This window comes from Melitaea cinxia, chromosome 10 (genome assembly GCF_905220565.1).
Source record: "Melitaea cinxia chromosome 10, ilMelCinx1.1, whole genome shotgun sequence".
NCBI classification, from domain to species: domain Eukaryota; kingdom Metazoa; phylum Arthropoda; class Insecta; order Lepidoptera; family Nymphalidae; genus Melitaea; species Melitaea cinxia.
In genome coordinates, this window is record NC_059403.1 from 1,485,510 (window position 1) to 1,500,486 (window position 14,977).

The 14,977-nt window shown below is 41.9% G+C and overlaps 1 protein-coding gene across 1 annotated transcript in view; it reads right to left on the reverse strand.

Annotated features, from left to right (window-relative positions):
• Window positions 1-4,790: 4,790 nt before the first annotated feature.
• LOC123656919 (serine/threonine-protein kinase ATR-like) overlaps window positions 4,791-14,977 on the reverse strand; it is a 36,271-nt gene continuing 26,084 nt past the window's right edge. The window contains exons 23-29 of the mRNA XM_045592532.1: window positions 12,485-12,722; window positions 11,775-12,020; window positions 10,894-11,050; window positions 10,007-10,071; window positions 9,430-9,613; window positions 8,120-8,312; window positions 4,791-4,956 (exon numbers count right to left, since the gene is read on the reverse strand). Of these exons, the coding sequence (XP_045448488.1) occupies window positions 4,828-4,956; window positions 8,120-8,312; window positions 9,430-9,613; window positions 10,007-10,071; window positions 10,894-11,050; window positions 11,775-12,020; window positions 12,485-12,722 (1,212 nt within the window). The 3' untranslated portion in view covers window positions 4,791-4,827. The remainder of the gene's footprint in view (window positions 4,957-8,119; window positions 8,313-9,429; window positions 9,614-10,006; window positions 10,072-10,893; window positions 11,051-11,774; window positions 12,021-12,484; window positions 12,723-14,977) is intronic.

Sequence of the window (14,977 nt, forward strand, 5' to 3'; positions counted from 1 at the left end):
ACCAACCTTATTCGTTTATATTTGTTTCTTAAATATCTATGACTGGGCAATTGACATGTTTACCAGTGCCCTGAATTCCACACATGAGTCATGGGTTCGATTCTGCCCCCAAGTTTTTGTATATCAAAGTCCGTCAAAGTAATACAAATATCAGGTACCTACTTCATCACTTATAATTAATTACCAGTTAAATGTTTTAAATAGTTATCGTTAAAGTGTATCAAACATCATAACAGAATAAAAATAATTATTGTTAAAACAAAGACAACTGTACATAATTGTATTTGCTCGCAAACGAAAAAAAACCGACCTCAATTACATCGACAAGTAATACAACGTAGATCGACGAAAAATAGTCAAGTAAATACCCTACTACTACGATTAACTTAAAAATCATCAATCGCGTTATCAAAGATTTCTCAAAAAGTAGTTATCAGATCTCGATAAAATTTAAATGTGACCACATGATAAACACCAGCTTTCGATTAAATTAAAAATTATCAAAATCGGTACACCCAGTAAAAAGTGATGCAGATTTATTTATTTATTTATTTATTTACACTTTCGCACACTAATACAAGATTTTAATAGCATAACAAATGAAAAATAAAAATAAAATTTGCATCAGCTGCAACAGGCGGCCTTATAGCTAATACAGCGATCTCTTCCAGGCAACCTTTGGGCAGAGGACTAAATAAGAAGTGTGGGATGGGGCGCAAAAATGTTATGTAGCATACATATGAACATGTTATAGTCACAAACGTACATGTACACCAAATACATATACTTACATATACATAATACTTACTTACATATACATACATTCAGATATATACATATACACATACATACATATACATACACATACATACACAAATACCTACATATATATCAATAATAGTAATAAAAAAAACTTGATAAATTTTAAATGACAGACAAAACATCATAGCATAAAGTACCTACTCATTGAAATAAAATTGCTTGACATACATTAAGACGATAAATACATTTCTTCAGATTTTCGAGTTTCCCTCGATTTCTCTAGGATCCAATCATCAAACCTTGGTTTCCTTATCATGGTACCAAACTAGGTATACCTCCTTTCCAACGAAAAAAGAATTATCAAAATCGGTACATCCATTAAAAAGTTATGTGGTATAACTCGATTAATTTTTTTTTTTTTGTTTTTGTTGAAATCGGTCCACCCTGTCAAAAGTTCTGAAGTCACATACATAAAAAAAAATACAGTCGAATTGAGAACCTCATCCTTTTTTGGAAGTCGGTTAAAAAGATGCGTGATTTCGTAGGAACATTATTAGTGTGGATCACCTTAACACTTATTTCAAAATGATCGCAGTTTAACGACAAGATGCAAACTTGTGCAAGATGTTAACTGAGGTAGGGCACAGCAGGAATTTCCTGCTCAAAATATGGAGCAGCCCGACTGGGGTAGTACCTCGACCTTACAGAAGATCACAGCTAAATCATACTGTTTTCAAGCAGTACTGTGTTCCTGTTGGTGAGTAAGGTGACCAGAGCTCCTGGGGAGGGATTGCGAATTGGGTCGGCAACGCGCTTGTGATGCTTCTGGTGTTGCAGGCGTCTATAAGCTACGGTAATCGCTTACCATGAGGTGAGCCGTACGCTTGTTTGTCGACCTAGTGGTATAAAAAAAAAAAAACTCGAAGTTCGCTCCAGATAAGGTGTATTTGAATAAAATTAAAATAATTGCATAAAATGTTTTGTACAGTCGTTTTCTTCATTTGAAAATATTTCTTTTTAAATTAAATGACGTATATACCAGCCAGCAACCTTATATGATACTGATATCGAACCTTTATTTAATGTTCCGCTAAATATGCCGGTGTGTGGATATTATTTTCAAAAGATTAACTGCGGAATTTCTTGCGGATTCTTCTCTGCATAATCTACATTCCGAATTGGTGGTAGCTTTACTTTTTCAAAAATAATAATCACTTTAAGGTTTTAATATGTTAAATGACCTACGATTTTGATATTATGTTTAATAAAATAACCTTGTATAACTAATAACAACGTAGGAAGTAATCATGCAATTGTTGTTCATGCGATAAGTTAATTATAACAATAACTAATAGAATTTATACAACAAATATAATTTAATAATTTCTGGAAGTGTTCCAATATTGCTTATACGTGATATTTTGTTTTCAGTTAATAACATTACATAACAGACAATTAATAACATTCGAACATTCAACAATAACCTTTAGAAAAAATTATCTCTTTTTTATAAACTAAATAAATAAACGTCTCACATTCAACGGCCTTCACTTCGTTTTACTCTTGTCTCGCGTCCAGAAACACACACAATACACAATCACAAATTCCCAGACCATGACAAACATCTGTATGGCAAATACAAAGTCGACAATTTTTTTTTTAGTCACTAGGCTAAGCAGTCTTAGCCGGTATCGGTCGATAGTACCCTTCTCGGAGTTGTTCAGGATTATATATTTACCCAGGCCATACTATCCAACTAGGCCGCAACAACTTCGAGAAGGAGGCCGATAGGAGGATTCGGTTAGGCTGGGCGGCGTTTGGCAAACTCCGTCGAGTCTTCACTTCGAAGATTCGACAATGCTTGAAGACAAAAGTCTGCGAGCAATGCGTCCTGCCTGTGTTAACATACGGAGCCGAGACGTGGACACTGACGAAGGGACTGGTCCACAAGTTTAAAGTCGCCCAACGTGCAATGGAACGGACTATGCTTGGGGTTTCTCTCAAAGATAGAATTAGAATTGAGACTATCCGCGAGAGAACGAAAGTAACCGACATAGCCCACAGAATTAAGCTAAAGTGGCAGTGGGCTGGTCGTCTACAGTGTCACAGGACCGATAGCCGTTGGAGCAGACGGGTCCTGGAGTGGAGACCGCGTCTTGGCAAACGCAGTGTGGGACGTCCTCCGGCCCGTTGGACTGACGATCTACGTAAGATTGAAAACCGGGATGTCTGGCGCGAACTTGGGGAGGCCTATGCCCAGCAGTGCAATGGGCTGAACTGACTGACTGAATGACTGAGACTAAGCAGTCATAGTACAGCGGTGAATCTTAAATACCCATCCTATTTCAATATCGAGAAAAACGACAACGTAGCACCGAGACTCAGTACATATTGGTACCGTAACTTATCAATAAAATGTAAAATATATTTATATTTTATTAATTACTTAATAAAATGTAATTACTGGACATAGGCCTCCACAAGTTCGCGCTAAAAATGGCGTGAACTCGTGTGTTTTGCCCATAGTCACCACGCTGGGCAAGCGGGTTGGTGACCGCAGGGCTGCCTTTGTCGCACCGAAGACGCTGCTGTCCGCAGACGACTGCGACCGAAGTCTGTGTATTTCAAAGCCAGCAGTTGGATGGTTATCCCGCCATCTATCGACTTTTTAAGTTCCAAGGTGGTAGTGGAACTGTGTTATGCTTTAGTCGCCTCTTACGATACCCACTGAAAGAGAGGGGGTTGCTATGTTGATCTGATCTGATGTTGATCTTTACTGCCGTAATCACACAGCAGCGTTTTAGATAATATTGATTTAAAAAAAAAAAACATGATTTTGTCCACAAACATTTTATACGTTCTGTAACGTTTCCAGTTTCCGCCTACAATAGCTAAAGCCTAAGAGTCTAATGTGAAATAAAATATAGCTCATGACACGTTTGGGTATTTTTATTGAAATTAAATTATCTGACCAGTAGTTTCCTACCTTATCATCCACAATCTCTTTAATAAAAGAATTTATTAAATTATTGTGGTACTTCAGATTTTCGTTAGCCTGGCAGTTAAAACGTACCCTGAAATGATTTCTCTTTTTACCCAACTGACAAGAAGAAGATAATATTCTTTATCGCCTCATATCATCCAAGCCGCTTAACTGATGTATATTATTAAGATATGGTTAGATTTGTCTTGGATTATCAAATTTAAGTATTCTTAAATAGGTGACTTTAAAAATAAACATGACGATTATGAGACGCTAGTTTAAAGTTAAAAAAAAAATGATAGTTTTCACCCTTTAATTTGATACCCATATACCCATTAGAATGCTATGTAACTAGCGGACCCAACAGACGTTGTCCTGCCCGCAAAAGTTTCAATTGAGATAAAAACTATCCTATCTCCCAAGTTGGCGCAAATAACAGATGTTCAAAAAATTTGATAAAAATTGATCTATTAGTTTCAGAGTTTATCTGGAACATACATCGTGACACGAAATTTATTTATATATATTTGGCGGTGTGAGCGAGGAACAGGTTGTTAAGTTCCTCGTCCGCCACCGCAAAAGAGGATCCTCCAACCAGACGGGTGTTGTGTCTGGTGGGCTACTGCCCCGACGGTTGTTGTCGGGCTCTTGTATATATACTCAATCGCTCTGACAACTTTGATATCGCGATGTAGGATACGCCAGTTCTTAGTTACGTAGTTCGTATGTCGCGCGATAGATGTCGCCACATATAGATTTATGGATTACTTATTACGATATTAATATTAAAAAGTAAAGCAGAAAAGGAAATTTAAAAATAATTTAGTTTCAAAACCAAAATTGTTAATTTTTATTATTTATTTTGCTTTCTTTCATGACAAAAGATTACATTAATATTCAGGAATTATTAAAAATTTACTGTCCACTGTTTAGTGAATCAAGTTGAATTTTATTTTAACTGTCCAGTATTTACAATTTTTTTTTAAACTAATATATTTAAGAACAAAACAACAAATTTCTTTAGTTTTTTACAAATAAGAAACTGTTTATGAAAATTATCAAACTTTATTAATAGCAATTTTTCACAGAAACGCTCCCCAACCTATGTACATCTGGCACAAATTTTCGACACTGGTGGCTTCAACAATCAAATGTTCAACTTGACCTTCTGGCGACAGAGACAACGATAGCTGTTTGTTCTTTGTTTTAACCTGGAAAGTAATATATAGTATAAATAAAACAATAATAAAGTTGTTTAAAAATATTCGTCATAATATTTATAGTCCAGAAGAGATTATTTATTGAAATGGACTAATCTCGTATTAACTAAATATTAAATAAAAAAAACAACGCAAACACGTATGGCGAACTTATATACGTCCTAATAAACGTTACGTTTTCTGAAATTTCTGAGCAATTTAAATAAGTTTTTATTCATTAAGCCTTAACAAGAGAATTAGAAAGTTTTATAACAAAAGATTTGTTGATTAGGTCCTTCTCGAATGTACCGCTTAAGGACACATTTAGTGTTTCATTTTTATTTATAAAGGTCATATTTATATATAGCAGAAACTATTATTTTGATTTTTCATAGTGTTATAGTTAGTGTCAGCAGTGCACTAACCCATTGGCGCAGTTTAAAGTCACCCTGCTTTCTGTTCCGAGCGTTGTGAGTTCGATTCCTGCTTCGAGTCTGGTGTATCCATACGTGACTGGTTCAGATCCAATACGAAGGCAAAAAATTTTTACTGTACGAAACTGTTAGTATACGTATATTATATAACGAAGTTATAATAACGAAAGTACGAAACAACTAAACTCTCCAGGAGTCTTGGTCTTCACGCTGAATTTATTAAGTATAATAAGGTACACTGTAATCTTAGTGTAGGCAAAAGTTAAGTTATACAAACACATAAAAGTATTAAATCGTCATTAACAATATATTAAATTGTAGTTAACAATAGTATCAGTAAATACTTCACACAAATATAAAGTAGAACATCGATATTAAAATAAAAAATAAACGAAAAATAAACATATAGCTATATCGGTTAATTAATGTAAGCAACTTAATGCTTGTGTTGTAGGTAACCACTGGGTTACCTACAAAACAAGCATTAAGTTGCTTACCTTAGGAATAAAAGAACGCCTCACACTGAACAGCCTCTCCAAGCATTTAGGACCTAGACTCGTCATCAACACGAAGATAGTCAAAAAGAGGACTGTGTTTAAAAAAAAACGAGTATGCTCCACCACACGACTGAAGTTAGACTTCTGTAGCTCCATCTAACTAATATCACCCTCTTAACTTCCGTTCGCCTCGTCCGATCTCATTCGTAACGCTCTCGTCACGCATTCATCAGCTTACACCCCAAGTTAACGTAAAGAAGTTTAACTTCAAACAAAAACCAGCACAATAGCCCATGAACACATTTTATTCAGTGGACACCAGCACTCTTGGCATCAAAGCCAACGTCACTCGGTGCCACAGTACCAGGAGCTCATAGCCACGCGAAAGCAAGAGTCCGAAACGAGTGAAAGCCTCACCAGCCCGTTGAGCCGCTGCCGTATGTGCAGCAGGTTCGCGAGCGCTTTCGACACGCGTACTCTTGGTATCAAAGCCAACGTCGCTCGGTGCCACAGTACCAGGGGCTCATAGCCACGCGAGAGCTCTAGTTCAGAATGAGTTAAGCCTCACCAGCCCGTTGAGCCGCTGCCGTATGTGCAGCAGCAGGTTCGCGAGCGCTTTCGACACGCGTACTCTTGGTATCAAAGCCAACGTCGCTCGGTGCCACAGTACCAGGGGCTCATAGCCGCGCAAGAGCTCTAGTTCAGAATGAGTTAAGCCTCACCAGCCCGTTGAGCCGCTGCCGTATGTGCAGCAGGTTCGCGAGCGCCTTCGACACACGTACTCTTGGTATCAAAGCCAACGTCGCTCGGTGCCACAGTACCAGGGGCTCATAGCCGCGCAAGAGCTCTAGTTCAGAATGAGTTAAGCCTCACCAGCCCGTTGAGCCGCTGCCGTATGTGCAGCAGGTTCGCGAGCGCCTTCGACACACGTACTCTTGGTATCAAAGCCAACGTCGCTCGGTGCCACAGTACCAGGGGCTCATAGCCACGTGAGAGCTCTAGTTCAGAATGAGTTAAGCCTCACCAGCCCGTTGAGCCGCTGCCGTATGTGCAGCAGCAGGTTCGCGAGCGCTTTCGACACGCGTACTCTTGGTATCAAAGCCAACGTCGCTCGGTGCCACAGTACCAGGGGCTCATAGCCGCGCAAGAGCTCTAGTTCAGAATGAGTTAAGCCTCACCAGCCCGTTGAGCCGCTGCCGTATGTGCAGCAGGTTCGCGAGCGCTTTCGACACGCGTACTCTTGGTATCAAAGCCAACGTCGCTCGGTGCCACAGTACCAGGGGCTCATAGCCACGCGAGAGCTCTAGTTCAGAATGAGTTAAGCCTCACCAGCCCGTTGAGCCGCTGCCGTATGTGCAGCAGCAGGTTCGCGAGCGCTTTCGACACGCGTACTCTTGGTATCAAAGCCAACGTCGCTCGGTGCCACAGTACCAGGGGCTCATAGCCGCGCAAGAGCTCTAGTTCAGAATGAGTTAAGCCTCACCAGCCCGTTGAGCCGCTGCCGTATGTGCAGCAGGTTCGCGAGCGCCTTCGACACACGTACTCTTGGTATCAAAGCCAACGTCGCTCGGTGCCACAGTACCAGGGGCTCATAGCCACGCGAGAGCTCTAGTTCAGAATGAGTTAAGCCTCACCAGCCCGTTGAGCCGCTGCCGTATGTGCAGCAGCAGGTTCGCGAGCGCTTTCGACACGCGTACTCTTGGTATCAAAGCCAACGTCGCTCGGTGCCACAGTACCAGGGGCTCATAGCCGCGCAAGAGCTCTAGTTCAGAATGAGTTAAGCCTCACCAGCCCGTTGAGCCGCTGCCGTATGTGCAGCAGGTTCGCGAGCGCCTTCGACACACGTACTCTTGGTATCAAAGCCAACGTCGCTCGGTGCCACAGTACCAGGGGCTCATAGCCACGCGAGAGCTCTAGTTCAGAATGAGTTAAGCCTCACCAGCCCGTTGAGCCGCTGCCGTATGTGCAGCAGGTTCGCGAGCGCTTTCGACACGCGTACTCTTGGTATCAAAGCCAACGTCACTCGGTGCCACAGTACCAGGGGCTCATAGCCACGCGAGAGCCAGAGTCCGAAACGAGTTGAAGCCTCACCAGCCCGTTGAGCCGCTGCCGTATATGTGCAGCAGGTTCGTGAGCGCTTTCGACACGCGTACTCTTGGTATCAAAGCCAACGTCACTCGGTGCCACAGTACCAGGGGCTCATAGCCACGCAAGAGCTCTAGTTCAGAACGAGTTAAGCCTCACCAGCCCGTTGAGCCGCTGCCGTATGTGCAACAAGTTCGTGAGAGCCTTCTCGTTGGTCCGCTCGACGCACTCGACGAGCTTGGGCCGCTCCGAGCCCCACGACAGCAGCGGGTCGTACACGAAGGGGCCCACCACCGACATCAGCGCCTCCGTCTGCGATCGCAGTACTCGCATCACCGCTTCGCAGCTTTTCCTGTCAATTTAAACTCTATATTAGTTAACGAGAAACTCGACTACATATATCTATAATATAAAAATGAGTCGCTGAATGTGTTGCTAAGCGCAAAACTCGAGAACGGTTGGACCGATTTCGCTAATTCTTTTTTTAAAATATTCCTTGAAGTACGAGGATGGTTCTTACGGAGAGAAAATTTCTAAAAAAAAAAATTAAAATTTCCTGAAAAAGTCTAAAAACAACACTTTTCTATACTCCCATACAAAAGATTTGTGATAATACTTAAAAGTCAATTTGAACTTTAATACTATACGATAAAGTTTGTGTTAGGCGATACGAAGTTCGCCGGGTCAGCTACTTTTGAAATAAAACTTTTTTACGCACGCTTGACTCGGAAAGTAAGTTGGTGAATGCATGATGAGAGCGTTACGAGAAGTGTGATAGGGCGAAGCGAACGGAAATCGAGCGGGAGATATAAGTTAGTGAAAATAGAAAGAGAGAGAGTTACGTATCGTTGGTTTTACTTCAGTCGTGTGGTCTAAAGCGCACTCGTTTTTTTATGTTTAAATATGATTAATTCATAGTTGAATTCAATAACTTTTGTCATGTCCTGATTCGTAATTTCGTAACGAGAAACAAGTCCCGGAAATTCGCGCTTAAGAAGCGATTTTTTGAAGTAAAACTTCTGAGGCACGCTCGACTTGGGGAGTAGGCTGGTGAAAGCGTGACGAGAGCGTTACGAAAAGTGTGGTCGGACGAGGCAAACGGAGCAAGAGAGAGAGGTGCGAGCACACATTTTCTTTATATCTTTCTCTCATAGCCAGTTACGTTTCGTATAGCTAAGACACAATGCAGGTCTATTGTGCAGAAGTTTTACTTCAGTCGTGTGATCTGAAGCACGTTCGTTTTTTTTAATGTAAATTTGGCAAATAAGCATATAACACGCCTAATAGTAAGCGGTTACCGTAGCCTGCGACAGCAGAAGCGTCGCAAGCGCGTTAGCGACCCCACCCCCAATGCCCCCAAAAACTCTCGTCACCTTACTCACCACAGAAGCAAAACACTGCATAAAAGCAGTATTATTTAACTTTTAAATGAAACTAATAAAATTTAAAAAAATTAAGCGACAACTAACCTATACATGCCCTCATGTTTAAGTGGACCCATGGCTGCTTCCATATTGTGTGTCAACCTGAAGGGGACTCTCTCCGGCCATTGAAACGTCTCCCCCTTGTTGAAAAGACAGTTGAAGTCGACATGAACTGTGTCACCGTTTGTTGAATCGAATGATATGTTTTCGCCGTGTCTATCGCCAAGACCTAAAAATATTTGAATAGGACTTAAAGGATAACATAATATTTAACATTTAGTATAATGTAATTATTCTTGACACAAAAAGAACGGAATAATATACAAAGTTATAACCATTAAATCATCATTACAGCCTATACAGTCCACTGCTGGACATAGGCCTCCACAAGTTTACGTCAAAAATAACGTGAACTCATGTGTTTTGCCCATAGTCACCACGCTGGGCAGGCGGGTTGGTGACCGCAGTACTGGCTTTGTCGCACAGAAGACGCACGAAGAACCATTAAATATAATAAACAAATTAATTTAAAAGCCAAGACAGAATTCATATAAACTATTTTGTATGAACATTCTTTTATTATGACACTTAATTTTCTTGAATTAAGACGCTAAAAACTTACCTAAAATATACCCAACCATGGACATCACAGCGGTGGTCCGTATATAAGCTGATCGTGCTTGATACCTGTGGAATAAAAAGAAAGAGATTTCATTACATTACACAACGAAACTAAATAATATATTTAACTCACAAGTTATCTGATCTTTAACAAACCTATTTCTAGTAATACATTTAGATAAAAATCAACTTTTCTTCACTAGTAAATGCGCTGAAAACTGTTTTACAAAAACTTCTATTTAAATGTGTGAATTTTTTGTTTGTGTGTATAAAACGAAAAATATCTTATATACTGCATCAGGAAAAAATAATTTTTATACTGAATCAGGACATGATAAAAGTTATCGAATTCAACTATGAATTAATCATATTTAAATATTAAAAAAACGAGTGCGCTTTAGACCTCGCGACTGAAGTAAAACGAACGAAACGTAACTCTCTCTCTTTCTATATTCACTAACTTATATCTCCCTCTCAATTTCCGTTCGCTTCGCCCTATCACACTTCTCGTAACGCTCTCATCATGCATTCGCCAACTTACTTTCCAAGTCAAGCGTACGTAAAGAAGTTTTATTTCAAAAATATATGTACGTATAACTGAGGTAGGGCACAGCAGGAATTTCCTGCTCAAAATATGGAGCAGCCCGACTGGGGTAGTACCTCGACCTTACAGAAGATCACAGCTAAATAATACTGTTTTCAAGCAGTATTGTGTTCCTGTTGGTGAGTAAGGTGACCAGAGCTCCTGGGGGGATTGGGGATTGGGTCGGCAACGCGCTTGCAATACTTCTGGTGTTGCAGGCGTCTATAAGCAACAGTAATCTCTTACCATCAGATGAGCCGTACGCTTGTTTGTCGACCTAGTGATATAAAAAAAAAGAAACGTACCATCCATACGGATCAGAAAAAACTCTTCGGAACCATTCCTGAAACACGGGAGGATGTCGCGGAAGTAAGTGCTTTTCGTAAATACGACGTTTCTTTTCGACGGGGTCCCCGTTGGAGCACATCATTTCCTTTAATTCGCGGTTACTCATGTAGATACCTAAAAGTAATATAAAGATCAATCAAATAATAGGAAATTTATAAGGGTACGCATAACTCGAGCGACATAACATGCACACGGTATGTATGTAGGTAATGTACATTTACATACAACATATAAAAATATCCATAAAACATCTAAGACAGAGGAGTAGGGTACAGCAAGAAATACCCTGAAACCTGGAGCAGCCCGACTGAGGAAGTACCTCACCTTACAGAAAATTACAGCTAAATAATACTGCTTTCTAGCAGTATTGTGTTTCTGTTAGTGAGCAAGGTGACCAGAGCTTCTGAAGGGATTAGAGGTAGGGTCGGCAAGGCGCTTGCGATGGCTCTGATGTAATAGACGTCTATAAGCTACGGTAACCGCTTACCATCACGAGAGCTGTACACTTGTTTGCCGACCTAGTAGTACAAAAAAGGTACATGATTTTTTATAGTTACTTTTTTAACAAAAGATTAAAGCTTTTTTAACAAGAATGAACCAAGCTGGTCTAGTAGTGAATATATACATAAACTTTTTAACCGCCTCTTTTATATGTGGACGATACATTAAATATAAATATTTCGTACAAACGTTCTTATTTGCCCAAAGGTTGTCTGGAAGAGATCGCTGTTTAAGCGATAAGACCCCTTTGAATACCGTTCTTTACTTGCAATATGCTATTGTTGTTTTTTTTTTTTGTATAAAATAAATAAATTAAGAAGAATTTAAAATTACTAACCTTTCTGTTTATAAATATGCACAAGAATAGCCCTTAACCCAACGAGATTGGGCACCCATTCTATAAGTCCACATTCTTCATTCAAAGGCAAAACACTATATGTCCGTATGTATAGACGTCTTCTGCGGGTTTCCGGTGCATCTTGAAGGAATCTATTTACGATGCCATTAAATTCCATCAAGCGGAAATCTTTGCGAAGATCATCACGCGGTTTCAACATTATTATATATGCTTTGCCGTCAGAACCTGAAACGATTAATGTTTTTTATACTCGTAGTAGGTCCACATTGGACCATGTAATAAGTACACGTTCCATGAAGAGACATAGTATTGTACTATAATGTAACAGGGCCTATAATATCAGACACACGGTGACAGGAAATTTCCCACAGGTGGGCGACAGGTTCTTTTTCGGTTAATAAGAAGGAAGTGTAGCATGAATCTGACATGCATTACTCTTCCATTTCTTCCCGCACATTGAAATGATCTTTGTAATTGATATATTTTGAATTCAAGAAATTTTTTGTTTAGTACGAGACAAATTACACTTTACTTAAACTAAGTCAAAGATCAATTCTGCATAAAATCCCAGTAAACAACTTGATATCTTTCGACCAAGCACGATTTTGACCCAAATTATTTTGGGTATGTAAGTAGGTCTTAACACAAAGGTCATAAACTTAAGGTCATAAGCAAAGTCGTATTCATACCTCTTAGTGTGACCTTCCTTGGTTTCTGTAACGATGGCAATATTTCAATATGTTCTTCGATTCCCGCGATGTAGACCTCAGGCTCCGTCGGTATGTTTATGTCGATCTGCTCCTGTCTTGCCGCTTTGGACGGGAGTACTATTTTACAGAACTCTTGAAACGGCATCATAATTTGACTGAAGTTTTTCGAGGCGAGCAATCGGGGTAGAGTTCGGACGAGGGCTGACACCGTCGTGGACTGAGGATAGATATTGATGTATTACTTACCAGACAAAGATTACTCAAAAAGTAGTTATCAGATATCAATAAAATTTATATGTGACTACATGACAAACATCAGCTTTCGATTAAATTAAAAATTATTAAAATCGGTACACCCAGTAAAAAATTATTGCGTATTTTCAAGAGTTTCCCTCGATTTCTCTGAGATCCCATCATTAGATCCTGGTTTCCTTATCATGGTACCAAACTAGGGATATCCCCTTTCCAACAAAAAAAGAATTATCAAAATCGGTACACCCAATAAAAAGTTATTGCGGATTTTCAAGAATTTCCATCAATTTCTCTGGGATCCCATCATCAGATCCTGGTTTCTTTATCATGGTACTAAACTTGGGATATCTCCTTTCCAACAAAAAAAGAATTATCAAAATCGGTACATCCAGTAGAAAGTTATGTGGTATAATACAACGTAGGTCGACGAAAAAAGCGTCAAGTAAAAACGCATTATTAGATATAGCTCGAAAATTAGTTGTTAGATCTCAAATAAATTTAAATGGGACCAATTGGCACACACCACCTTTCGATCAAAAGAAAATTTGTCGAAATCGCTCCACCCAGTCAAAAGTTCTGATGTAACAAACATAAAAAAAAATACAGTCGAATTGAGAACCTCCTCCTTTTTTGGAAGTCGGTTATTAAAAAAGGAGAAGTTTTGTTTATATGTCAAGTGTCCTATTGTGTTAGATTGAAAAAAAATAAAAAGCAGTATAAGTATTACGCCTTGTGAAGGTATAGAGATAGTATAGAACATAATTAAAGAGTAAGTTTATGAAGGTAAGGTGTACTTGAATGTAGCCAGGATTGCTCAAAATATGAAGCAGCTGGATTGGGGAAATAATTTAATCTCACAGAAGATCATAGCTATGTAATGAAGCTTTTGTAAGGTGGATAGGGTAGGGAGTTCAGAGTTAGCATCGCGCTTGCAATGCTTCTAGTTACTGCGTCTACTCAAAAGAAAGCATCTTTAAGATTGCTGCAATATGCCCGCAGCTAGTCGTTGAGGCGCTCGTCCGCCAGCACGTGTGTCACTGTACACTGTACACTGTACAGTACAGTGCGGTGCGGTGCGGTACAGTACCCCGGCGGCAGTGGCGACGGGCTTGTTGCAGAGCTCGATGAGGCACTCGGCGAGCTGCGTGAAGTCGGCGCGCAGGCGGGCCGCGCGCGGCTCGCTGAGGCGCTCGTCCGCCAGCACGTGTGTCACTGTACACTGTACACTGTACAGTACAGTGCGGTGCGGTGCGGTACAGTACCCCGGCGGCAGTGGCGACGGGCTTGTTGCAGAGCTCGATGAGGCACTCGGCGAGCTGCGTGAAGTCGGCGCGCAGGCGGGCCGCGCGCGGCTCGCTGAGGCGCTCGTCCGCCAGCACGTGTGTCACTGTACACTGTACACTGTACAGTACAGTGCGGTGCGGTGCGGTACAGTACCCCGGCGGCAGTGGCGACGGGCTTGTTGCAGAGCTCGATGAGGCACTCGGCGAGCTGCGTGAAGTCGGCGCGCAGGCGGGCCGCGCGCGGCTCGCTGAGGCGCTCGTCCGCCAGCACGTGTGTCACTGTACACTGTACACTGTACAGTACAGTGCGGTGCGGTGCGGTACAGTACCCCGGCGGCAGTGGCGACGGGCTTGTTGCAGAGCTCGATGAGGCACTCGGCGAGCTGCGTGAAGTCGGCGCGCAGGCGGGCCGCGCGCGGCTCGCTGAGGCGCTCGTCCGCCAGCACGTGTGTCACTGTACACTGTACACTGTACAGTACAGTGCGGTGCGGTGCGGTACAGTACCCCGGCGGCAGTGGCGACGGGCTTGTTGCAGAGCTCGATGAGGCACTCGGCGAGCTGCGTGAAGTCGGCGCGCAGGCGGGCCGCGCGCGGCTCGCTGAGGCGCTCGTCCGCCAGCACGTGTGTCACTGTACACTGTACACTGTACAGTACAGTGCGGTGCGGTGCGGTACAGTACCCCGGCGGCAGTGGCGACGGGCTTGTTGCAGAGCTCGATGAGGCACTCGGCGAGCTGCGTGAAGTCGGCGCGCAGGCGGGCCGCGCGCGGCTCGCTGAGGCGCTCGTCCGCCAGCACGTGTGTCACTGTACACTGTACACTGTACAGTACAGTGCGGTGCGGTGCGGTACAGTACCCCGGCGGCAGTGGCGACGGGCTTGTTGCAGAGCTCGATGAGGCACTCGGCGAGCTGCGTGAAGTCGGCGCGCAGGCGGGCCG